The sequence below is a fragment of the Centroberyx affinis genome, unplaced genomic scaffold (genome assembly GCF_046629955.1).
Source record: "Centroberyx affinis isolate AG114_WGS23_722 - 3 ecotype Tasmania unplaced genomic scaffold, CSIRO-AGI_Caff_v1 ptg005303l_1, whole genome shotgun sequence".
Lineage (NCBI taxonomy): Eukaryota > Metazoa > Chordata > Actinopteri > Beryciformes > Berycidae > Centroberyx > Centroberyx affinis.
In genome coordinates this window covers 71168-97977 of record NW_027282643.1, presented here as the reverse complement: position 1 = coordinate 97977, position 26810 = coordinate 71168, and the positions used below count along the sequence as shown (strand labels likewise).

The window sequence follows — 26810 nt, the reverse complement described above, 5'->3', positions numbered from 1 at the left end:
GGGTCTGTGATCTATTTATGGTTCCATGATATGAAAAAGTTTGTAAACCCCTGATCTAAAATACAATGATCATTAGTTTCTCACACTCCCACCTCAACCCTTTATGGGGAAAATCTTCCTGAGCCTTAGCTAGGATGTAATTGTAAGCATTAAATCCCAGAATAATTCTGTAAAACGGCATAAACCATTTTTTTTTTTCCTCAGTGAAAGAAATATTTTCTGGATGTAAGGATACAGCAGGATACAGTTAGCTCTGAATAAATCAAAGACTCAGCTAAACCAAACAAGCAAACAAAGCCCTCATTCTACTTTCTAAATCCTCCCTAACTCATAGCTAAATAGTCATGTGTGCATTGTTGTATGTTGGAGACTATCCAGCCCCATGGGTGTATTGTTGGATGTGGTACAGACACTATATTACACTTTGATATTATAGTACATATCACATTTTTATTGCTCCATGAGAAATAAAAACAAGCACCAGAGATTCAGCAGTACATATTTATTAATGGAATATATATATATATATATTTTTTTTTTACTTCTGACAATAGATAATATAGAGAATTGGAGGAATATGCCTTCATTTGTAACATTCATTAGCTTCTCTTCATGTTAGTGAGTAATTATTGGCAGTTTCATTGAGAAATTCACAACAAACATAGTCATTTCTAACATTCATTAGCTTGTCTTCATGATTGTGAGTAATTTTTTACACAGTTTCTTTGAGAAATTCACAATATACATAGAATAAGCTTACATTCCCAGATGAACAGAGGTTGCTGTGCCCTTCAATTGTTCATGCACATAGTTGTGCTAAGTAAAGAGATAAATAGTTACGTTTTAACATGAATAAATAACAGACACAACAAAATTAAAGAATCTGAATCAAGGTGTGATTATTGCTTAAAACTAGAGAGTAGACTATTATTAGGATTTTGAAGATATTTTGGTTGTTTATTGCAGTATTTGCAGGACAACGGTCAGTAGAGCAGCCAGGAATATGGATGCTGGGTGTTTTGCCAGCTCTGCTCCCCTGCTTGTGGTACCTAGAATAAGAGCCAAAAACAAATTTTTAGACTATAATAATTACATTTTTACAAAGGCAATGGTTATTGTATTTTTCTTGGCACATTCCTTGGCAAACAGAGAAAACTAAACCATGAAATCATTTAGTATATTTTGTAACCCTTTGCATAGGATTATGCACATAAAATGCCAATTAAGCATTATAAACTAGAGTGGGTGAATTGGTGTACTATAAAGTAACGGTATATTGTAGATGCTTACCCTGTGTTGTTCCTGTAGTGCTCACTGTTGAACTTGAGCTGCTAGTGGTTGTGCTTTCTGTGGATGGGAATGAAAATGGATCAGAGTTGGCTTGTAGGGCAACATGTGTAAATAGCTCCAACTCAAATCTCAGAGAAATCTAACTTGACTACGTTTACATGGACAGCAATAATCCCATATGAACCCGATAAGACAATAGTCTGAATAAGGAATTGATGTGTAAACAGCATTTTCTGATTCCCTTAACCCAAATAAGGTCATATTCGGAGTAAGAATAATCGCATTAAGATGTGGAGTATTCCGATTTTTCGCATTATTGAAGAGCAATGACTCTATTGTGGCTTTTTGTGACAGAAGCAGCAATCCAACTGCTTGACGACGCTTGCTCCAGAGGTTGCGAACTTCAAGTTCAAGTTCAAGTGTTGTTTACAGCACAGAGGAAAAAGATGACTGACACAACAAAAAATAATTCCCATCATTTCTGGGGTGAGGCTGAAACCGTCACCATGCTGTGGGCATCGAAACGTTTGTCTATTTGCACCTTCAATAAAGGCTTAAACTGTCCATGTCTCCAGTTATTCTCCCTTGTCCTGTTAATCGGACTTTGCTCTGTAGCTTGTAAACAGGAATATGAATGGAATAGTTCTATAAGCAACACATGTAAACAGCTTAATTGGAACAATGTCTTCTTTAGAATAAGGTCAACAATCCATGTAAATGTAATCACTGAAGTACCATCTCATCACAGATATTAGAGCACATTGGACAGTATTACATCTTGCTAACCCTATACACCAGTGATTCTCAACCTTTTTCATATCAAGGACCCCTAATTTACTACAAGTTAAGGCCACGGACCCCCATTTGTTGAGATTTTATCTCTCTGACCCAAATCTGAGAATATTTTTATTGTTAGATATGATTTTGTCCAGAATTCCATGACTGCCTGTATTGTAGGTAGAGAGATAACAGAGAAACTATGATCAAAACAGTCATTCTTCTACATTCTCTAGTTGTGTTAACTTCTTGTAAATGAAATGATGGTGAAGTTTAATAATTCATCAATTTGCTAGGGACCCCCTCAAGGACCACTGGTGGTCCCCGGACCCCACAGTGAGAACCACTGCTATACACCAAGTATTTGGGAAATTGCCCGAAGTCTAGACTAAATGAGTGCAAGGCGCGGAATTCATAAACTGATGATGAACATTCTCAAAACTTGGTGTATTCCTTTAGCCAATGCCTTTCCTGGGCGCAAGAGGCTTCACAGTCACCATTAAAAGACATGCATCTTTACCCTGTGTTGTTGTAGGCGCCACAGTACTGGGGCCGGCTGTGGTGGGGCCGGCTGTGGTGGGGCCGGCTGTGGTGTTGTTCACCGGGGTGACTCTGGTGGTGGTTAGGTTCAGACCAAGCAGGTCGAGGTCCGACTGCAGCTGCAAGTTCACCCAGGTATTAACCACCGTCTCGTTCTCAAACGTCTTCAGATCCTGCAGGTTGCTTCCCAGGAGGTCTCTCACATTAAGCACCGTCAAATTCTATGGGTTTTCAATTAAATGGACAAGAGGGAATCGGTCTGAGGTTTTAAAAACATTGGGGCAAGAAGCAACAAGGCATACAATTTGATGCAGAAGGAGAATGAAAGTACTGGAAGGAATCTAAAGCAAAAGGAAAATGTCTTTGCTTTCGAGTCAGTCTCTCACTAGAAAGGGCAAGCCATTGTCAGTTGACAGCGGTTTGGAATTTTAGAATGAAAATATCTGAGCTTTCAAAATGTCCTTCCATGACTTTTCCTAGACCTTCTTTCTGTACAAACCAGTGTTGTTAGATTTTGAAAATCCTGCACGGAAATAGAAGATATAACTATATTCAACCCCTGCAATTGACAGCTTGTTGACCTCCTCTTAGATCCCCAAAATCCCTTTGACATGCTAATGTTAAAAGGTAAGTCTTAATGAGGCATCACCTCAGCTCATCAGAATTGATGGCTGTTATTGTATCTCCACACTAGGGCTGAACAATTAATCAAAATTTTATCGAAATCGCAATATGGCCTACTGCAATTTTCAAATCGCAGGAGGCGCAATATTTGTTAAAGGCGACATGTGTGTCAAAATACCATTTTAAATTAAATATTGCCATGCTGCAGAGATGTCCTGGCCTACACATAATATCTTACAGACTTAAGAAAACATCTTTGTTTGGTACAGATCCCCGCAAAGTTTTTCAATGAAAATAAGAATAATGATGTAAAAATTATCGTAAATCATATCGCAATTGCAATATCAGTCAAAATAATCGCAATTAGATATTTTTTCAAAATTCCAAACCCATTTTATAACCAACTCCTCAACAAGTGTGCTTACAGCGATCACATTGGAGTCCAGACTCTGGAAGGTGGCAATGTCCATACTGACGTTCTGGGTTGACAGCGCTATTATGTCCGGCAAGGGCGCACCGCCTAGCAGAAGAGGAGAAAGCAACACAGAAAATTACAGAGGAGTTTTATGAGAGAGAGACAGAGAGAGAAAGACAAGTAGAATTCATCCTTACCTAGATAGGTCCGGATTAACTGGTAATAGAGGGTGGCACTGGTACGTTGTGAGCTGAAGGAGGAGTTCGCGATCTCATACAGGACCTTCTTCTGCTCAGCTGAACACGACACCACATTCAGGGCGTTGGCGTTCCTGACAAGGTACAAGAACAAAGAAAACGTACAGCAGATGTAGCGACTTCCCTCGGGATAGTAAGTTTGAAGTGTCTTCTATATATCATCTGTTATTTATCCTGCCCTTCATGTTGAAAGGCTTTCCTTCTGGGTGAGTAGGGTGGGAAAGGAGAAAGGATGTGAGGACTCTTAACTCAATGTCAGTCATGAAAAAAAATACTTTTGTTTTATAGCTCACAGTGGCAGTGTGGAGCCATCCTCGGGCTTATAGTCTGACATACCTAATACTGTCTGGGGTGATGTTCTTCAGTGTACTAACGTCTAGAGAACACACATTAGAGCCAATGCTGTTGAGCTCAGTGCTGCCCAGGGAGTTGCCGGCAGTATTCAGATACTTGGTGATGATTGCCTTGCTCTACACAACACAAAAGAAAACACCACAGGTAAGCAAAAACACATCGTCTGGGAAAATGTATATGAATATCTTACAGAATATTAGGTTCTTAATTCTTCTGAGGTTCTCTAGCTCTACAAATCCCCCTGCAATATACCTTTGCTGCCTCCCACGATCCATCGTTAGTGTCCATGAGCGCCGCCAGGGTGTCAACTTTGGTGACGCTCCACTTGGAGATATCGTCAAGCGACGCCACGCGAGACACTGAGCCGAGCACCTGGACTTGCTCATCAGCGACGCCTGATGGGTACGCCTGTAGAAAAGTAAAGAAATATGGGTCCATTTCAAAAAGTAACGCAAATGGATGCAGGGTTCCCACAGTGGCCCAGATGTAAAATGTTCTCCTGACTTTTTTGTGATTATCCATATCTAAATCCATGATCAAAAAATTTGATTCCTGTCCAGTTTGTTGATGTTGTTTTTACAAAGAGGTGAACAGTCCGGTTTCCACTCCAGTTGGGCTGAAAATCATCATCTAATGCAATACATTTGTGTTATATTTCTGTAAAGTGACCCATTTGTAGAATTCCCTTATATCCCCTGACCTCCTCAGAGAATTCATCAAATTCTCTGACTTTCCTTGTCTGGAATACACCCAAAAATTCCACAATATTCGGTAACACTTTACAATAAGGGTCACTAAGTTAAGGGTTAGTTAATGCTTAATAAGCATTAACTAACCCTTAATTAACAGTTAACTAATGTGTCTGGTAATCATTTACTAATGGTGTTCATGTTAACTAAGGTATTAATTTATACATAATTTAATAGTCATCTTTATAAACTATTAAATAATGTATAAATTAATACCTTAGTTAACATGAACACCATTAGTAAATTACACATTAGTTAACTGTTAATTAAGTGTTAGTTAATGCTTATTAAGCATTAACTAACCCTTAACTTAGTGACCCTTATTGTAAAGTGTTACCCGATATTCCAGAAATTCCAGAAATGACCAGTGGGAACTCTGTGTATGACAAATCCATACTGAATGAATATCACATAGACTTAATAGACTGTTTTTTTTGGTTTTGGTACTACTGAATCGCAGTCTGTAGCTTCCAAATACTGTACAAAACATTTACCTGGTTTAGTTTCTGCAGAATGATTTTCTGGAAGTCATTGTCATCCACTTTCTCACAGATGGAGTTGAGGTTGTCCCTCAGCACGGGGACGTCCAGGCAGAGGTCAAACTGGGTCGCATCGTAGCCGAAGGGGAAGGAGCCGTCGCTAACCGTCACCTGGGTGATGTTGCCCACGGTGCAGCCTTGTGAAGAATCGACCCGTGGTGAAAAGAAAAGGTTACACAAACGTGGACTGGGGTCACACAAAGATGTCTCTCAAATCTATGTATCTTATCTTATATCTTATATGTATGGATGTGTGTAATATTGTTTACTGGCTTCTTGTATTTTGTTTCACTTTTGTCCTATTATCTCATTCCAGTCAAATGTCCTCTGGGATTATGATAAATTGCTGTTGTCATGTGAAAACTTCCTCCAATTTTTCTCCTTCCAACTGAAGCATTGAAGCATGTTGCTCTATGGGCTGAGAAAATTCTACAATCCTTGGGCTTTTGAAACCCTTTCAAAACACCATTGGATAAACTCAAAAATGCATAGTGGTCAAGTTAAAAACAAGGCTTTTCTTCTTAGTTCCTCAAAGTTCATATTTTGGAGATACAAGGTGTTCATACTGAATATCAATGAACACTTTATTTGAACAACTTCTCCTTCAGCTCAGAATGCACAGATATCATGTCTTTTACTATCTCAGCAGCCCCTATCTAAGTAATAATGAACACTCCATGCCTCTCCGTCTCTGTGTCTATTACCTGCTCCACGTGTCACCCTGATGGAGTTGATCTGTGAAAACAACCTCCTGAGCTTCCTCTTCTGTGTCCTGTTTCTCCTCAGTTGGGGCATAAAGGACTTGAGGAACCTCCTCTTTGTCCCCTGTCAAAAAACAGAACAGAAATTGGTTTGAAACCATTACAAGAAAAGGGGATGTAGATATGTGATGTTATATAGTACATTTACAATCACTGCAAATTCACAGAAACACTGGAAAATGTTATACTGTAATGGTGGAAAATCTTTAAATATTCTAATATTCCAAAATTTCAAATTTTTTTGCACAGTGCTGGTAAAAAGGATTTCCATTCTATGTCAACAAACAGGCAAGAGTAAAACACGTACCCTCTTGAACACGCCCCAGAAATTTCTAGTCATGTACAGAGGTAGGGTCCCAAGGTTTTGCAGTGTTTGCTGGTTCCAGGTGCTGGTGTTTCTGAAAACAGAAGATGACATATGCAGCCGTACTTAGAGGACAGTAAGAGCTGAGTGTGACATGATGGAGTTTGACGCCACAAACAGGACATGAAGAGTAACATCAAGGCTTTTCTTATTTGACTTCTCAATCGTCCATTTACATGAAATTGTTCCACGCACATCTTTAAAGTATGCAAAACACCACAGCAAATGCTATTACTATATCCTGTTTTTTAAAATATTTATTAGTAACTAAACCCCAAGTCCAAATCTGTGTAAAGCCTGACATCTAATAGTAAAAAAGCATGCTCCTGAAATTGCCATCTGCTATTGGCTGATCTTTGGTGCCAGGAGATGTCACCTTCTATAGAGTACAACAGGTGGTGACATCACCTGGCACCAAAGATCAGCCATTGCTTCTTGTCACAAAGAGGATGTTGGTGCTTGTCCCCCTTCCCCTCCCTGGTGTTGTTTGTTTTGAAGAGCAAGAAGAAGGATAAGAGCTGATAGCAGTCCTTGATAACAGCCAATATGCATTCTGACCAGATAAGATAACATCAGCATGAATGCTATGCAATGTTATGCAATTAGTATAAATAAAGCTGTGTTTTAAGTGCAAAATAAAATGGGTACTATTTTGTGCCAGAAAGCAAAATTCCTTTGTGCTGTAAAGCATTAGGGCAGATTTTCCACCACATCTGACCTGATAGCACACAATGTAAAATGCAGTGTAGAGGCTGGTAGGGGCTGACAATCTTCTTAGCAATGATCTCATTTGTTTACAATAATTACACCGATGTCTCACAATTAACGTGGTAATGACTTATTGGTGATAGAATGCTAGATGTACCACCTTTAAAGAGCACTAAAAATACATTTTAATTAAATTCCTGTACCCGTAAGGTGTTGCCCCAGACAGCAGCAGCGTCTCCATGCCGGCCACCTGGCTATCAGAGAAGTCCTTGCAGGCCTTGAGTTTCTCCAGGATGAGAGGATCAGAGCTCTCGATGTATGAGCTTTGCAGAGAGCAGGCCATGTTCCCCAGCACCTCCACATTGTCTCTGTTCAGATTCACGCCACTTATACCCTAGACAGTTGAGAATATGGTATTTTATATTGCTGCAGTTTCCCCTTGTTTAACTTCAGTGTTGGAATATAGCAGGAGGGTAAAACGAAGACAAAAATTGGATTTTGTGATACTGCATTGATCCTTGAAGATTTTTTTTTAATCTAGTCTAGTATTTATCACAGTCAGTTCTCAAAGGGCTTTACATACCATCATATACATATCATATACCATACTATATCATATACATATACACACATATACATACTACATCATATACATACTTCATATACATCACTTACTACATCATATACATGCTATACATCATATACTACATCATATACATACATCATCTAGATCAGTGGTTCTCAACCTTTTTCATATCAAGTACCCCTAATTTAGTCCACATTAGGGCCACGGACCCCATTTGATGTGATTTTGTCTCTCAGACCCAAATCTGAGAATATTTGTATTGTTAGATATGATTTTGTCCAGAACTCCATGACTATCTGTATTGTAGGCAGAGAAATAACAGTGAAACTATGATCAAAATAGTCAGTTTCCTACATTCTATAATTGTTCTTGTAAATGAAATAATGAAGTTTAACACTTCATCAATTTGCTGGGGACCCCCTGGGATGCCCTCAAGGACCCCTGGTGGTCCCCAGACCCCACGTTGAGAACCACTGATCTAGAGCATATACATCATGTACCATACTATACACAAATTACTCATGCCTATGGGAAATTTAGAGTCTTCCATTCACCTGACCTGCACATCTTTGGACTGTGTTTTAGTTTTAGTTTGTTTTAGTTGTATTATTTCCCACCTTTGAAGTAAGCCATAATTTAAAAGTTGCTCACCAAGCAGCTCCTGGCATTGTCCAACAGACGTGAGTCTATGTTCAACCCGCTAGAGAGCACAGAGAAGTCTGCAGCACCCACTGCAGTGAAGTACGACCTGCAATTGGCTCTCTCAACGTTGTTGTAGCTGTAAATAAAGACACAAAGACGTATTATACAGTTGGGGAAAATCAATGAGCAAATTTAGACTTTAGAGAATTTAGACACATTATTGGGGCGGTACAATAGCAAAACTGTATTGGGAAAGACTCACTTGAAGTAGAGCAGCATGTCTGCAGGATAGTCTGTGAAATTCTGGGAGAGGCTTCCACCAGATAGTAGATTGTTCATGCAAGTCAGCTGTAGAAAATGATGAGAAGATACAATCAGTTGAAATAACATGTGGACAAAAACAAAGGTTCTGATTCAGAGTTGCCCGATTTGAATCATTTGCACAAGTTCAGGTGATTAGTGCCTGAAAACTGTTATTATGCTTATGTTGGAGTATTTGAATTACTTTGCATCAGTCACTTATTCTACTACTGCTAAAATTGCATTGCACTGTTATGTTTTGTACTGTCCATGTACTCTCCTTTTTACTGTTGTTTGGATTGCACCATAACCTGAAGAAAACGGTTTTCATTTCACGGTGCATTTCATTTAACTGAGCTTGCGTGTCTCTGTAGAAAAAGCATTTGCCTTGGAAATTATATGGGTTTTGATTTTTTGCAGTTGCCCTGCTAAGATAAAATAATATGCGTTTTAATATATATATATATATTTTTTTTCATAAATAGAAAGCAAAAAGTCATCTAGTCATAGGATTATTTCCACATTTTCAACTACTTTCAACTGGGCTGGTCTACTGTTAAAGTATCAATTTTGTAGCAAGTAGTAAGTGTTTTTAATTTATGACTATGGTGTTTTACATGACAAAGAGCATAAGAGAAATGAATATGTGGTTTGGTCAGTATTTGTGGTAAACTGATCTTACCTGTGTCTCCTTCAGCACCACCTTGGCCCTGCCTCGCCTGGGTCTGCAGGCACGGACCAGCCTCCGGATCCTGCGGGTCGTCAGTCTCTGCACTGAAGTGCATGTGAAGCCTTGCAGCACAGACGGGGAAAGCCTGTGGGACAGAATAGAAGAAACACAGAGAAAGTGAAAAAGTAGGAGTAGAGCCTGAATGATGTTCCTTAAAAAAAACAATACCAAATCAAGGGACTGGTTCACGGTTCACTTACTCCTCAGTTTCGAAGGCCGTGTTCGCCACTGTGCCAAAGAACACGGCAGCCTGGGGGAATAAAAAAAAACAATTTGAAGTCAGCTATAACATACAGTAGTCCCTTGAAACCTTGGTAGACACTTTTATACATTATAGTGTGATTAATGTTTATGTCTCAGTAATGCTTAGCTGACGTTCTGTTACCGTTCTGATTGGCAAAGACATTTCCCACTGTTTATTCTTTGTGCTTGGAATTGTTCTATTGTTTTTAAGTGTTGTGGTCAACCTGTTAAAATTGCTTTTATCTGATTCTGTAAGTAAGCCAGACTGGGCGCCAATTCAGACTTTGACTTAAAGGTGCAATAAGTACAAATTTTACATTGATAGGGTGGTTGATCAATACCAGTGACTCAATGATTTACTAACTCAAAACTAGCTTTGAGAACCGTACCCAGAATAATTGTAACAACAAGAACAGCTTAGGTACTGTCGCCTGGATTGGCTGAGTCACCCTTTTTTGATATGATAGAGGTATATAAAAACAGTTTGTAAAACCTTCAATGAAATTTCATTTTCTTTGTACATTGCATTTATTCATTTAATTGTTCAACAATGTGCATGTAAAACCACATGCAGACCTGATCTTGGTTCCAAGTTTTCCTGTTGATCACAGTCACGTCCACAGTCTGCTCAGAAAATACCAGCAGGGATCGTGGGATTTCGCTCGCCAGAGCATCAGGGACGTTCAGCAGCACGGTGGCTGGGCTTTGGTCAATGGTTATTATCTAGCAGGGAATTCAGGGCAATACAATCTTTATTATTAATATAACCCAGTGAGCCATTAATCAGCAGCAAGTAAAACATCAGAGTCACACATCATTTCAAAATGCCCATGAGAGAATATGTGAATTATCTCTATCTATCTATGATAACTATCCCTTTTTTAACAATGGAACTACCTCGATAAAAAAAGTTTAAATAAATAAAATATGACTTCTGCTACTTTCCCACTGTCTCAATAAACAATATAAAAGAAACAGATGTTAACTTCATACCTTGTTAACGTAGGTCTGTTGGATAATCTGTGGGCTCGCCAGCATGTTGGAAACAAAGGTGGTGCTCTGGGAAGTGCTGAGTAGCTGAGCAGCTGGGACGCTTTGTATTGTCGATGCAGGAACACCCCCAACAAGGGAGCCGAGGGATATCAGGGAGGATGCACTGTTGATCTGTTCATTAAATTTGCATTGATCAAAACTGCAGTCACTGAAATGGTCCATGTAATGTACTTTCTTCAAGAACAATTATATTTAATCAAATCAAACATCAAATTACTGATCAACCATGCAGTGTGTCAGTTGCACTGGACCAAATATGGAACCATTGCTTGCTTGGTAGCAATGAATATTTCACATGAAAAAAAAGAACCAAAAAAAAGGGAAAAAATCCACACTCTCAAAAAGATATCTTGATTGATTTATTGATTTTTGTCCTGCCAAACTGTATATTCTTTTTTTCAAAACGTAAAATAAATCAATCAAGATATCTTTTTGAGAGTATGGATTTCCCCTGTTTTTTGTTTTTTTTTTAAATTGATGTATCAGAGAAGCCTTATTTTATGTCCATTTTCTTACCCAGCATATGGACTTTTTGTTAACACTTTACAATAAGGGTCACTAAGTTAAGGGTTAGTTAATGCTTAATAAGCATTGCTTAATGCTTAATAAGCAAGTAAATAAGTTAATGCTTAATAAGCATTAACTAACCCTTAATTAACAGTTAACTAATGTGTAATTTACTAATGGTGTTCATGTTAACTAAGGTATTAATTTTTACATTATTTAATAGTTTATAAAGATGACTATTAAATTATGTATAAATTAATACCTTAGTTAACATGAACACAATTAGTAAGTGATTACCAGACACATTAGTTTACTGTTAATTAAGGGTTAGTTAATACTTATTAAGAATGAACTAACCATTAACTTAGTGACCCTTATTGTAAAGTGTTACCGACTTTTTTTAGTCATTTACATGAAAAGAAAAACGAACTTATTATCGGTCTTAAGTGAACCCATAGTCCCATAGTGATTATACGAGGAGGTAGTGTCCTCACTTGGAAGCCTCCGGCAGTGATGGTCTGGATGATGGTGCTGGCCTGGCCCTGGTTCCAGTTGCTGACTGAGCCCAGGGTGGACAAGGAGGAAACCAGCGCTGTGGAGGAAATGGAGGAGATCTGGCTGGTGGTCAGACCGGTACTGGAATTGCCCAGAGACTGGAGCGTCTCTGCTGAGAAGGTCTGGAAGTTGGATGCCAGAGCAGCAGATACCTATGGAGGACCACAATGGGATTAAGAATAACTCCAATGCACATGTAGCTAGAAAGTTCAGCCAGACACTTGTTAATGCCTTGAGTGCCTTGAGTCGAGTGCTAGATGTTTGAGTTTCCACATTGTGTTGCCAGGTTCAAAGCTGTGACAAAAGCACCCAACTTTGCTGTGGAAGGGGGGTAAAAGGGTAAAAGAGTGTTTTTTGATCATTCTGATCCATCTACAACCATATCTGGTTTCATTCTGAGCTGGTACCTCAGGGTCTTCTGTTCCATTGCAGAACTGCTTCAGTTCGTCCAAGATGTGCTTGGCATTAGCAGTACCCAGAGAAGAGAATGCTGAACTTGGGATCTCACCAAGGCACAGGAAGAAACCAGGAAGCCTAGATGAAAAGTGACACCTCTTTCTCACTCAGGAAAACATCTTTATACCCTTTCAGTAAATATATATGACCAACATGCATCCTCTAAATGATTTGTATAAGATGTATGATATATGGACGTAAGCAACCATGACACATTTTCTCAACAAATACCTATGGTGTTTTCAGTTTGGCAATAAATGGATACTCACATCACAGGGTTGAAAGTGGGGTTGTTTGTATACAGCTGTGTGATGTAGTAGTTGGTTACATTCTGTGGAATGGCTGTGTTGTTAAAGAGCTCAATGTTGGCTTGGTTCTCCAAGAACACGTTGAACTTCAAAATAAAGAAAGAAATAAGAAATAAGGTCAGTGACATTACTTTTAAAATGTGCCTGTTTTCTGAGTCATAACTCTCCAGAATAAAAGAATATGTAGAATTCCAGCTACATCTAAAATATACAGCACTGATATCCGGACATACTTCACTGGTGGAGACAAAGGTGTTGAGATCCTCCAGAGTGATGAAAGTCACAAAGTTGCCGATGTTATTGACGAACCAGGCGGTAGAATTTAGTTCTTCGTCACTGGCGTTGTAGCATCTGGCTCCAGAGCCTTATGGAAACCGGGAAAACCAAGACATATGTCAACAAACAATTGCCAATTCATTAACAATCAATTTGTTATGTCCTCATATGATGTATGATGCCTCAAATATTGAAAGACCAGTGGAGTTGAGGTTGAAACAATCTGTGCTTTCTTTTTGATAGAAAGTTTTTTCAGAATTTTTAAAGCTGCACTAGGCAAGATTTTTTATGTAGACACCCAGCCTTCTTATCAGCCGAAATCACAAAGTAGGGCTGCAACAGAGAAGAGCGTCCCACTCTCACTAACTGTGACAACGTACATTCACCCTATTTGCCCAGATCACATTTTGGTGGGTATGGTTATGGGTATGGTCGGAATATCTCTGTGCACAGTGTGCACAAAGTGACAAATCTTTGGTATAAAGCATTAAACATGAGCATGCTATGAGCAGTTTACTGATTTCACCCTAAATGTTTTCTGGGTTTGAAGTCCTTACATTTCAAACAATTTGGCCTGCCATTTGGGGACACCAATGTAAGAAATTGTCTAATGCAGCCTCAGGTTTGAGCACATCATACATCACACACTTGCTACATCACACATCATACATCACACATTTGCACATTTGCATTTGGAAATGCATCTTACCGCCACTCAAGTAGGTCTTAATGGTGGTGTATATATCACCCTCTCCAAAGTCAGAGCTGTTGAATGTGTAGTTCGTTCCCATAACAGAGACCCTAATGAAAGCAAAATAACACAAAATTGCATATCAAGTAGTCTAGCTGTGATATTGCATCATGTCATCATGTGGCTATCTGACACTGTCAGAAAGAGACTTACAGTTTCTGGAAGGCAACGCATGTGGAATTCTGCACATCGGTGGAGCTGATGAGGTTCTTGTTGAGGAATCTTAGGTAGCTGCTCAGCCGCAGGTCAAACCAGGCGTCAACGTCTGACCTGCTGCTGCTGCTCAGGGCGAGAGGCCAGACACAGGGGAGGGTCACCATCCTCACCTCATTTGGCACGTCCTCCTGTTGACACACACATGCATTCAAAATAAAAGATGTGAGCTGTGAATTATTCTATTGCATATGTATGGTGACACTTCCAGAGATCACCAGGTGGCAGTTGTAATGTCAACATAGGCAACTGCATCTCGTGGCCATAGATAATGCACTGATTATTGGAACATTCAGAAGAAGGACATACAGTTTCTAGGAAAGCGGGAGTGTTGTTGTAGTTGTTGAAGACGATGCAGATGTCAGAGTCGTTGCCAATAACATCGGGTTGACTGAGGAACTGACTCAGCTCCGAGGTGCTGATGGTACTTAGGAGCTGAAAGAAAAAAAACCAAAATGCTCACTGATAATGATTCATATCCAAAATGCAGAAGAAGTCTGAATATTCAAATACTGTTAGTACAACACATCGAAAAGCTGTTGTGCAATATATAATCATTAATGTTCTTTTTAATTGTCCTGAGCTAATTTATTGTACAATCCAATTTCACAGTAGTTCACGGGAGATGGTGGAAATTGTGCCGCTGTAATGCTTTGCTTATTAATATTAATTTATTCTGTTGTCTAATCACCTTTATTGTGTGCCCATTTTTGCACTATGCTCACTTTACACGACAAATTGCACTTGAGGACCATTCATTCATAACCCTCATTGGTAACACTTTACAATAAGGGTACATTAATTAAGGGTTAGTTAATGCTTAATAAGCATTAACTAACCTTTAATTAACAGTTAACTAATGTGTCTGATAATCATTTACTTGTGGTGTTCATGTTAACTAAGGTATTAATTTATACATTATTTAATAGTCATCTTTATAAACTATTAAATAATGTATAAATTAATACCTTAGTTAACATGAACACCATTAGTAAATGATTACCAGACACATTAGTTAACTGTTAATTAAGGGTTAGTTAATTCTTATTAAGCATTAACTAACCCTTAATTAATGTACCCTTATTGTAAAGTGTTACTCATTAATTCATTCGTTCATTCAACCTTTGTATGACCAATGAAAGAATGTCCATACATGACTATGGCTATCTTGATACAGCATGACTGACGTATTGCAGTACAAGATTTCTGGATTGTTAAAGCTGTTATTGGGTAAAAAGAACACTGCTGATAATACTGCATAGGCTCAGCTCAGCAGCTGATGTCTCCATGAGGAGGGATGAGAGCTATGACAGGATCTTCTGGCAAGACAAACAACAGGGTGATAATCCTGGAAGGTTTTAACCCAGACACACTACTGGCCATAGAGCTGAGTAGCTTTCATTTATGTTCAATTCTGAAATTATTAATGAGATCCGTAGGCAGATGTCTGCTTTTCCTCAAATAGACGTCAGTGTGCAGGAAGTCACTCGGTTATTCCAACAGACAAAAGTTTCAAAGAGCCGAGGTAATGTTGGTGGGAAGTTACAGGACCTGTGCTGAGAAACTCAGCTGCATCATGAATTGATTTTTATGTAATCACTTCAGCTGCAGCGAGTGCTTAGTTCTCTTAGTGCTCAGGCCCGTGGCATTAACTTCCCTAGCGAAGAAAAAGTTTGAGAAACCGATAAAAATATATATTCGTTATCAAGCTGATGATATATTAGATCTGTCACAGCTTGCATATAGGCCAGGGAGGAGGTTGAAGCTGCTACACTTACACTATTTCATCACATTTAACTGTTAACGCTGTCTGCAAGCCAAATTTCCCCTTAGGAGACAATAAAGATCGGAGTGAACTGAATTGCTGCACTTGGGCAGATCATTTCTGCTCTTCAGATTAGTCTAGGCGTGAATGTGGGCTTTGAGTATCGTCACATATTACCTCTGAGCGGCGTGCCACTGGCAGAAGAGACGTGAACATGGACAAGTCTGGAAAGCCAAAACTGAGGAAGGTGTTTCTCAGATAGATGTAGAAGCTTCCACCGGTGTAGCACTTGAGGGGCGTTGGACCTGTGCAAAACACAAGAAAATGACACTTAATTCCATTCTTTTTGTAAAAATATATTGTCAGACATAAATGATGCTTTCATTTGTGTTTTAAGAAATATTACTTTACAACAATTACCCAACTACAAACTCTCAATGCATGGTAAGGCTATGTCTGATACAAACCTTGCTGCAAGAGAAGGGTATTTGTGTAGATCTCCCTTTGTGCGTTGTTGTTGAGTGTTGAGCTTAGTGAGTCCAATATTGTAACCCTAAATTCAGATGAAAATTAGTTTTGTGCTGTTTAAAAAATATACAAAAACTATCAGTTAATTATGTACGAAATATTTAAATCTAAACAATTATAGAACTTAAATTTTTGCTGATATAAAAGTTATCACAACAGTTCGCTAATCAAGTTTCTTTGCTCCACATAGATAATCGTTCCTCTTTTTTTACCATCAGCTTTTCATCAACAGTGACAATCCATAGCAATTTTGCAGTCTGACGGTAGAGAATTCTTACATTTCTTGGCTGCTATTACAGCTCCTGTCCTTTGCAATGTTGAAAAATGGTGTCACCAGGCTGGGAGAGAGGTTGATCAGGAGGGGGCTCAGTCGAGCCCTAAGCCACAACAGGAACTCTGTGTCACTGATAGCTGGAGAGGCCAGATTCCCTCTATCAAACACCGCCTGGAGGAAGGCAGACTTCACCTCCTCTGTGTAGTTAGCTGGGTGGGTCTGGAGGAATTACACACAGTATCAATTAGGATTTGATATTTATTTTAAAATTATGAATGCACACATGTTTAAAAGGTTAAAAAAGTGGTATTTTATTATTATGGGTCGCCAGTTGCATGGACATATTATATACTGTATAAATGGCCTCTTGAGCTGGGCTTAATTGAATTTGTTTAAATGTACATAGAATGTAATGTATGTGGTTTAGATAAACTACTGTCTGAGCAGGGCCTGAGCAAATGATCTACCGGGGACACATGGATGATTTTGGTGTCTATGTTCTCATCACTTAACAGGTAAGTTGACCAACAAGACAGTCTCTGAAAAATTTGGTGTATTCCTTTTACAAATTTTAGAAAATGCAACAAAAGTTTTTATGTTGGGATTAAGAATAATTATTTGTTCTAATTTCATGATTTTCAGGAGGATTTTATTTTTTTTGAAACAAGTAACAAGTAACAAGTAATGAGTCATATATAACTTTTTGTGAGAAACAAGCCCAACACTGTTCCTGATTAAAGCCTCTTGTTGGCTTTATCGAGGGTGGGAGTGCAACCAGTACTATGAGTATCACTGGGCAAAAGAAAGGTGATAGACAAGTAGATGTGTACCTCAATGGCGGGTGAGACTATGTCAAAGAACGATCCAAAGTCAGCGGGGCTGATGGCTGTCATGATCTTTGTCACGTCTTGCATCCCCTTCAGCTGTGAGGGGATCGTTGACAGCTGGGCCAGCTGAACCTGAGTGAGGAGGTCTGCAACCTCCACCTGAGGGTGACAACAGCATTTCAGTCAGGAATCACTCACATTGGAAGTGTAACCAATTATTGCATACAATGGTATGCATAGGTTAAGCATAGAAAAATGCTCCTGCGCTACACAGTCCGCTAATTAGCCAACTTATACCCATTAGTGACTGGGCTTGTTAGTGGTGGTGTTCAGGATTCTCCCTGCACACACTTATACATTCACATAACAACTACCATGTAAACAACATAGACCTGCATGGCAATTGGACACTAATGTGATGATGTGTTTGAATTTCCTGCAAGTTTCATATTTTATTCTGTAACGCAATTCCCAAATGCTACAGTATGTGTGTGTGTGTGTGTGTGTGTGTGTTTGTATCTGCTATTATATAGTAATTAATGTGCAGAAATGGAAGTTAGTGTCACTAATTGTAGTTTGCTATTGTTGAGTGTGCCAATTTCACTGTTCCTCACTCAAATCTCACTGTCTTGAGTTAGTTTGTGAGCCTGCTGTCTTTTCAGCTCATTCGGGCCTCCCCGGGCCCAGAAATGTGAGCCAGCAGCCATTTCAGCTCATTCGGGCCTCCCCGGGCCCAGAAATGTGAGCCAGCAGCCATTTCAGCTCATTCGGGCCTCCCCGGGCCCAGAAATGTGTGGCACTGCCAATTTCACTGTTCCTCACTCAAATCTCACTGTCTTGAGTTAGTTTGTGAGCCTGCTGTCTTTTCAGCTCATTCGGGCCTCCCCGACCCCAGAAATGTGAGCCAGCAGCCATTTCAGCTCATTCGGGCCTTTAAACATTGTTATTACTGTTAGATTTAGTATTGCTATGCTCTATTTGCAGAACCATAAATGTCACATCCTTTATATCCATCCATCCATCTCTCTGCCATTGTCTGCTGTGTGGGGCAATAAAGTTCCCTGGTGTGTTAACTTCCTTTGATATTGCCTTAGTCACTCCCTCTGATTGGAAGCTAGGTGTCACTAGATACAAACTTTGGCCAGTGCAGTTAGAGGTTCTCCCTCACAGGTGGTATATTGTATTTTGGCCTCAGGCCTGAACACTCAGACTCATCATACAATAAGGGAGCCCATCCGCAGTCCAGGAAGGCCAGCAGCTTTGCAGTTAGATATTTTCCCACCATTTCAAACACAATCTCAACAAGAGTGAGTTTTTTCTTTTTCCAAGGCAAATCTGCAAAACCTCTCCATTACCATTGACAACATCATGAAAACTCCTGCCTAGGTGACCAAGAACCTTAGTCTGATTCTAGATAACCAACTGTAATGCAAGGGCCACATTACACACACAACCCAATCTGGCAGGTTTTCACTCTACAACATCTGTCAAATCAAGACTCTTCCTTACTAGCGTCTCTGCCCAGCTCTTTACTCAAGCTTTTATCATCTCCAAGCTTACAATGTAATTTTGTAATGATACCAGAATCAAAAGAGCTGTAGTAAGCAACTGTAAATCCTTACTTAACAATGGTTTTATGATTGTATGACAAATGGAAGTGAAACATGATTCTGAAGAATGAAACTCAAAATTTCTTGCCTATTTTGCCTGAGCTATGTTACAAAATATGGTCAAGAAGATGCCAGAATTTGTGTTGCAATGCTGATTCTTGGTCAGAGAGAATATAGTATATGTACAATGAGGCAAATGACTGAATATCACCAAATTCATAACTCACTCCGTTGAAGTTGTTCTTCAGGGTCACAAAGTCTATGAAGGAGGCACGGATACGGAATTGGCCAAAGTTCTTTGTGAGCCAGTCTCTGTCGTCATTCACAGACTCAACACAGGAGAAACCTGAGAATCAAAAACGTATTGAATCTTCCAACATACCAATATGGATCTATGCACATTCACATTCACACACACAGTTACATACATAAGATATATGTATATGTCATCATCCAAGTTACCTGTGGAAGTTTGGTCCCCCAAATAATTCCTGGTGAATGCAAAAACCTCTCGGGTCTGCCTCTCAGAGAGATCAGTGAAAACATTGTCGCACCCCTTGACGCTGTTAGGAAAACAAAACATCCTCCATTCACATTATTCTTATCCACAAAGAATTCAGATCAGTATGACATGGAGAAAAACAGAGTTGCCACTCACATTTCTTGATAGGAGCCACAGCTGATATCTCTTGGGATAATCTCAAATGTTCCTGCTTGAATGCTGGGGAGGAACAGAGGTAGGTAGACCTGGAACCACAGCCTGAATCCCTCAACATCTAGGGTGGATAGTTGTGGGGCAAGCGCCGTCAGTGTCAGATTAAAGATGGTGTCTCGCACGCCTGGGTCAATGCTTGTCAACTTTTGCTGTAAAAAAAAAAGAGCATTCTGTGAGAGGGTGTGTAACAACGCATTATGTAATAACACTGCATTATGTAATAACTCTACAAAACGTAATAAATTTTCACTTCATTATGTAATAACACCCGCATTTTGTAATAACCTGCTGCATTTTGTAATACACAGCTTGAATGCAGTATGTAATAAATTTCCCCGCATTTTGTAATAAATTATTACATATTGCGGTGGTTATTACAAAATGCGAGAGTTGCACTTTTTTATGATGAAAATGTAATAATACAGTCCATTATGTAATAACCATCTATGGTTCTTTCTATCGTGGCTACTTGATAAGTTGTTTTTGCAAGTTAAAACTGAACTGTTTGTATATTAGAAATCCACTGCAAATCAGTGTGTTGTTAGGCTTTATGCTGTGATTGTTTTTCACTTAATTACTTAAATTCTATGAACCCTCAAGTACAGTTTCTATTAAGCTAAGGAATACAGTGACACTTAATGTAGTTTTGACCAATGAAAGATACTACTAATCTACTGAACTAATAGTATCTTTTTAAAATGAATTTTGAGTCAGTATGATTCATGCTAGAATGCATAAAAAAAACATTGTTGTTATAATGTTATAACGATTTTTATGAATGAAGACATCCATTTTGGTTGGTTATTACATAATGCAATGTATTATTACATTTTCATCAAAAAAAAGTGCAACTCCCGTATTTTGTAATAACCACCGCAATATGTAATAATTTATTACAAAATACAGGGAAATTTATTACATATCGCGTTCAGGCTGTATATTACAAAATGCGGCAGATTATTACAAAATGCGGGTGTTATTACATAATGAAGTGAAAATCTATTACATTTTGTCGAGTTATTACATAATGCGGTGTTATTACATAATGCGGTGTTATTACATAATGTGTTGTTACAGGGTGCCTTTGGTTTTATAAACGAAAGGAATGCATACAGTATAGCTTTTAAGTTTGGGGGACAGATTTTGGTGAAAGAACACAACAGCATAATGCTATATGTCCAAACCTCTTGTAGTCTTGCTCAAGGGAAGGAAAAAACAGTAAGTAATATGATTAATGTGATTAAAAAATACCCACCTCTGCAGCACCACTAACAAATTTGTCAAAGAAAGAGCCAAGCTCTTCCACATCTGAGGGCTCAACGAGTTGTGTGAACACGAGCCTCACAAGAGTTTCATTTGACAAGTTGTTTGGTTCGAGAATCAACTCAGCTTTCTGGTTTGGTGAAAGAGAGTCTAGTACTGTCACCTAAGAGAGGGAATTAGAACAAAAAGCAATTTTAACATTTTCATTCTTCTAAAATCTTTCACATATTCATTTCTTTTGGATACCAACACCAAAATAAAAATGTATCACTACAACAACTACTGTGATAGATTTAACAAAAGCTTTACCCCAGTGATGTTAAAAAATGTTAGATCCGTGTATGTTGTGTGCACAGAGAATGGACCCAAGTTGGCCGCAATCCACTCAGCATCACTGTCAATCCCGCCCCTACAGGCTGAGAGAAGAAGGTTATAAGATTAATAAGACTTACTTCCAAATGAAAGTGAAAAATTGTTTGTGAAATTATACACTGAAATTATATTGTTGTTTTCATATCACACTGAAGACACGTGCAGAGCATCTTTCCTAAAAGTGTAATACCAATACAATTAAGTATTCATATGTGTTAATCCTGAGGTCTAGGACAGTTTAGTCAATATTTGAACATGGACAACTGTCTGCCACACTCTGAGTCCATGGGAACTATTCAATCTTGTGATGTAATGAAGACGTACAATCTGTAGCTCCTCCAAAGACAATGAATGGGAGACTGCTTTTGTGGACCCACAGAATGCTAGTTTGTGTTTTTATGCCCACATAAGCTTTATTTGGTAACACTTTACTTTACAATGGCCTTATTCCAGTGATTCCGTGATTACATCACAGGTTTTGTCTGCCTGGTCTTTGGCCATAGGAGAATTATTCTTGGTCATAATTATTTAGGGGACTGTCCCAGACCACATGAACACTTATGAATTCTTAAACTGAGTAGTACTCCCCATGAAGGTTATGCGTTTTCAGACATAGTCTCAGTTGGAGTTTTTATCATTTCTGTACGCTACCTGGTGTGTTAATTTGAGTCGCAGATTCCCTCAAATATGCCAGTAGCACTTGGGCCATTTCCTCTCTTCTGGCTGGTGTCATTCTGTTGAACGTGTTGGATAATCCATCGACCCTGGAATTATGAATGTGATAGTGGCATCAAATTTGTATTCATGTCATCACAGCACAGAGAGCTAACATCAATTTCAAATTTTGCTTTCTATCAAATTTGAACTACATTGCTTAAATGCTGCCCAAATCAAGAAAGCTAGGTTAGATCACCTAATTAAGCTTTCATGTAAATATTCATGTTGGTGCTTGTAGAGTAATAGTTATCTGTCTGTTAGTCAAACTCTGTATCATGGGTATTCATGAATACAATTAAAGGTTAATCATGAATCCAAATATCATGCTGTGTCATGTAGCTTTCACTATGGCAATGGAGGTAATCATTATGGTATTAAAGTGGGTGGAAGGTGGCAAAAGGCTGCAGGGGAGGGCTGTACCCACCTACCTCACCTATATAGCTATATAGATATATAAGATACCTATATCAAAGTTAGAGAAGAGAGAGTCGAAGGTAGAGTCCCAGGGTATCCAAGCAGTCTAGGTTTATATGGGAAATGGATCTTGGAATTATTTATATCTAGCCTAACAGAGAAGTTCAAAGGTACAAAGGCAGGCCTGCTAAAGGCAGGCAGAGATGCAAAAACGGCAAATGGCCGTACATTTGGAAAAACAGCTCACAATCCCACAGGAAATAGTGAGCAGTACCTCAAGCCCAGACTTCTTGAGGCAGAGCAGATTTGTGGATCTTACAGTGCCATGGGAGGATGCAGTGGATGAGGCACATAAAAGGAAAATGCTTAGGCATATTAAGTTGGCAGCATATGTGGAGCAGTGGGTTTGGAAACCTAAGCTATGCCCTGTGGTTGGACGCTGAGGGTTTGTAGCAAAGTCCACTACTAACACTACTACATGAACAAAGCATTCATGGGCGGAGCTTAAAGTAGACAGTGAAGGCTATGTCTGAGACAGCAATGGAAGCCAGTGAGCTAGGGAGCTGTGGCTGAGGAAAAAGCATACTGACTGGGGCACAAAGTCGCTAAAGTTAAGTACCTTTAAGTGTGACAGTGTAGGAACCATTTGTCTGACTAGCATGCTTGCTGGTGCACTGTTTGTTAGTAGTATGTTTGATAATTTCTTTGAATTTTGTCATGTTGGATTCTATGTGGGATGCTAGCATGCGTTGTTTGTCGTATGCTAGCTAATTGTTTGCAGTATGATTGCTTTGGCTGAAAAGAACAGTTAATCAGTTAAATAGAACATGAATAAGGCATACAAAAGTCTGGAAATCTATTTTATGACTAAGACAGGATCATATACCATATAATAGTATAGCTTTGGCAGCTGGAGTGAGCAGCCATTGTTCTTGTGCGCTCTGATCGCAGGAGTCTGTTTAGCTTACTGTCCTGAAGGGTGCCATTCTTCTGACGGCCCATTATCCCGAAACGACAATAGTCCAAAAACTCCATGCCTAGCTCCATCCACAACCGTGGCTTCTGACAGCCTTGACCGTAAGCTTGCTCTAACCCTAACCTCAGTGATCCCATGCCTCAACCCAACCACCTCCGGGATAACGGGCTGTCAGACAAATGGGCTTTCGGTGCAATGGGTGGACATTTTTTGGACTATTGGGGTTTTGTAATAACGGGCCGTCGGAACAATGGGCAGTCCCCGTCCTGAAGATCAAGAAGAAATCGGCAGGCAGCAGAATGTTTTGCCACTGAGCTTCCTATCTGTGGAATCAACTTCCTCTTGCAATTAGGGATGCTAATTCTTTAGAATTCTTCAAATCCAAACTCAACACCTATATATTTTCACTATCATACAAGCCTAGTCTGGGGCTGACACTGTCTCTTTTCTTACTTTAGCAGAGAAGAGAGACCACATTCATTTAGGAACTGGCTGTTGGAAACCCAGTCGAGGGCTGCCTCTCTGTCTGTCTGCATCATCAAACACTGACTGTCTGCTGTCTCTATGAGTATGTAAGTGGCTGAATATGTCTGCTACAAGTGTGTGGGTCATGATTAGTATGGCGAGTGTGTGTGTGTGGCCTGCTTTTTGTCTTTCCTCTCCTTCAGGGATCTTGCCTGGTAGTGGATGCGGGCGCTGGCCCTAGCTGACTGAAGTCCTGTCTTTCTGCCTCATAATGTTTCTCTTTGTCTTATTTGCCTTCTTCATGTCTTATTGTCATTATCCATGTTATTGCCCATTTGATTGTTTTGTCTCGTCACCTATTAAACGCTCAGCCAAAGGTTTCCTACATTTTTTTTCCTAATAAAGCTTTCTTGGGAGTTTTTCCTCATCTTCACTGACTGTCTAAGGTTGGTGGTCCTGGTTAGATTAGGCTAGGCTAGGCTATTAGGCTTGTAATGTGTTTTCAACGTGCTAAATTTCGTTTCATTGTAATTTACTTTGTTTGCATACTGTATTGCATCATTTTGTTTTGTGATTGATTGTTGATTAGTTAGATCTTGGTACGCTTGTTCTTTGTAAAGTCCTTTGGGACATGTGATGAAGGGCTATATAAATAAACTTGACTTGATTTAGCTCTTGCTATAGTGGTTTGCTGATACCATTCAGTTTCTGAACTGCTGAGTGGGCTGTTTTAAGCCAGGAGAGTCAGCCATTTCATTTGCTTATTCTTGTTGGACCTATATGTGAATGTTGGGAATGTTGGGAACTAGGGATAATCATAAGTGTAGGTACAGGGTAGCATAGGTGACGATAGCAGTACTTGGTGTTAAGCGGGTGTGGAGGAGGATGGTTTTGGGATGACAGAACTCACTGTTGATCCTTCTGGAGGTGACATGGGCTTAATTCCCACTTCATAATCCCAGTGACACACCCGCACTCAACCCTGTCACATTTATACTACATGGCTAATGAATGGTTCTGCCTGTCTGATGGCACTATGATGGCGTAGCCTGATGGAGACATGTTACTCTCTATTTGACCGCATCTTCAATTTAATGAATTACAGATTTAGATTGCCTAGAATGTCTGCAGTAGTTTAGTGCAATGTTAACAATTTGAATATATTAGTTTTACCTGGTGGTATAATAGTGAACAAATGGGAATAATATGGACTAGTTGACTGTTTTGTGGAGATTTACTCAATTTGTAATGTGTTCATCTAATCTGCAACTTGGAGTATGAAAGCGCAGCCAATTCCTTATTGTCAAAATGTACTGATATCATTAGACCCTCATTTATCTCAGTATCTCAGTGCAATAAAAGACCTCAAGTCTATTTCAAACTGGATCTACATTATATCTACTGCCATTAATCTTTCCTGAATAATATGGCTGAAGTATGGTACATGGAATTAATTTTCCACTGTGTGCCCAGATAGTCGAGTGGTTAAGGCTGCCACCTCTGGAGCCACACCTATGCTCCATGCTCCAAATTGAATTCCTTGAATCTTTCTCACCTATGTCTCCCCTACCCTGTCTCTCTCTCTGCTTTCCAATTATCTAAATGAATAAAATATAATAAAGGTGAGAGTTGTGTGCACTTCGAGCTCCAAAATTTAAGGATAATTAAGCAATTACCTTCAGCCCTATCCCTGCATGCAGGCGCATCTTTGGTGTTACAACAACGTACTACTACTACTACCACACTAGTAGAAAGTAATTTGTCAGTCAACTGTATGAAATAAAAAAAATAAAAAATCACCCCTTTCGATTCCTCACAAAATCAAAATAAATTTGGAAGCCATTACTGGAAAAACAGAAACATATAATATATAAACTATTTTTTGTGAAAAAAAAAAAGAGAGTATTTGCAAGCCTAATGGTAACTATATTTTATTTCAGGAAAAAAAAAATGTAACAACAAAGAATAAAAAGCTTTGTTTGAAATACTTTCGAAGAGCTGAAGAAAACAAACCTGAAAACCAATCGTTGGTGTTTTTATAAACGTGTAGATAAGGAGCCAAAAGCAATACAAAACTGAACTCGAGAACATCTTTACAATGTATTGACAGTGTTAACCTTTACAACCTCCTCTAAAAGCTAAGAAAGGGTGTGCAGGCAAGTTGATGAAAGGGCTGGAGAAAAGTATAAAATTTTGCTTGAAAACGCAACCACATTTCGTCAATTTGCAGTATGCTTGTCAATACTCACATGACATGGTAGTTTGTGCAGTTGATGTTTGAGGTTGCGCTCCTGAGCATCACTGGACTGAAACTTGGGAGGACAGGAATCAGTATTACATGGAACCAAGCAAACCAGTCTTGTCTTTCAAAGCCCGGGAAATGGGGACTGATGATGGTGAAGGTCCGATTCATTACAAGATCTCTCACAACGGGCTGGATATCAGGGACCTGCAAAAGCACGACATGAGAGGATTTGAACTCGACACAATCGATACCTTTCCAGTAGACCAACTCTTTCCTAGCAGCCTATTAAAAATGCTAATAGGATGAAAAGTAACATTTAAGCTGCTTCGAGTCCCCCACAATTGATGGAGAGACATGTACATAGATATCTGAGTACACGGCTGACTATGCTCAGTTCAAAACCCAGGATTTTCCTTTTTCCCAAAGTGGAGGAGTGGCCCACCTCTCCATTTGCTGTCAGTTGCCTCAGGAACTCATCCACATTTTCCAGAGCGTTACCCTGCTCCAGTCGCACAAACACAACTTCGATCAGGTCTGTGTCATTCAAGGCCCCTGAGCTCAGTGTCAGCTGTGCCACCTGGGTAGGGGTAAGCAGTGACAACGCATCTGCCTACAAAAGGAAACAAAGACAGTAAGCACAA

At 39.3% G+C, this 26810-nt stretch overlaps 1 protein-coding gene across 1 annotated transcript in view; it reads right to left on the bottom strand.

Annotated features, from left to right (window-relative positions):
* Window positions 1–495: 495 nt before the first annotated feature.
* The window catches only part of LOC139667110 (uncharacterized), a 65951-nt gene continuing 39636 nt past the window's right edge, over window positions 496–26810 (bottom strand). The window contains exons 139-174 of the mRNA XM_071546518.1: window positions 26612–26779; window positions 26174–26373; window positions 22004–22116; window positions 21290–21396; window positions 20973–21143; window positions 19661–19866; window positions 19465–19565; window positions 19230–19348; window positions 17396–17551; window positions 16570–16784; window positions 16231–16316; window positions 15941–16068; window positions 14308–14433; window positions 13939–14129; window positions 13744–13835; window positions 12992–13122; window positions 12720–12844; window positions 12402–12528; window positions 11934–12146; window positions 10873–11043; window positions 10456–10602; window positions 9837–9886; window positions 9589–9721; window positions 8869–8954; window positions 8616–8742; window positions 7582–7772; window positions 6614–6704; window positions 6250–6370; window positions 5501–5682; window positions 4510–4665; window positions 4240–4373; window positions 3844–3977; window positions 3657–3751; window positions 2588–2828; window positions 1291–1347; window positions 496–1049 (exon numbers count right to left, since the gene is read on the bottom strand). Of these exons, the coding sequence (XP_071402619.1) occupies window positions 958–1049; window positions 1291–1347; window positions 2588–2828; window positions 3657–3751; window positions 3844–3977; window positions 4240–4373; window positions 4510–4665; window positions 5501–5682; window positions 6250–6370; window positions 6614–6704; window positions 7582–7772; window positions 8616–8742; window positions 8869–8954; window positions 9589–9721; window positions 9837–9886; window positions 10456–10602; window positions 10873–11043; window positions 11934–12146; window positions 12402–12528; window positions 12720–12844; window positions 12992–13122; window positions 13744–13835; window positions 13939–14129; window positions 14308–14433; window positions 15941–16068; window positions 16231–16316; window positions 16570–16784; window positions 17396–17551; window positions 19230–19348; window positions 19465–19565; window positions 19661–19866; window positions 20973–21143; window positions 21290–21396; window positions 22004–22116; window positions 26174–26373; window positions 26612–26779 (4983 nt within the window). The 3' untranslated portion in view covers window positions 496–957. The remainder of the gene's footprint in view (window positions 1050–1290; window positions 1348–2587; window positions 2829–3656; window positions 3752–3843; window positions 3978–4239; window positions 4374–4509; window positions 4666–5500; window positions 5683–6249; window positions 6371–6613; window positions 6705–7581; window positions 7773–8615; window positions 8743–8868; window positions 8955–9588; window positions 9722–9836; window positions 9887–10455; window positions 10603–10872; window positions 11044–11933; window positions 12147–12401; window positions 12529–12719; window positions 12845–12991; window positions 13123–13743; window positions 13836–13938; window positions 14130–14307; window positions 14434–15940; window positions 16069–16230; window positions 16317–16569; window positions 16785–17395; window positions 17552–19229; window positions 19349–19464; window positions 19566–19660; window positions 19867–20972; window positions 21144–21289; window positions 21397–22003; window positions 22117–26173; window positions 26374–26611; window positions 26780–26810) is intronic.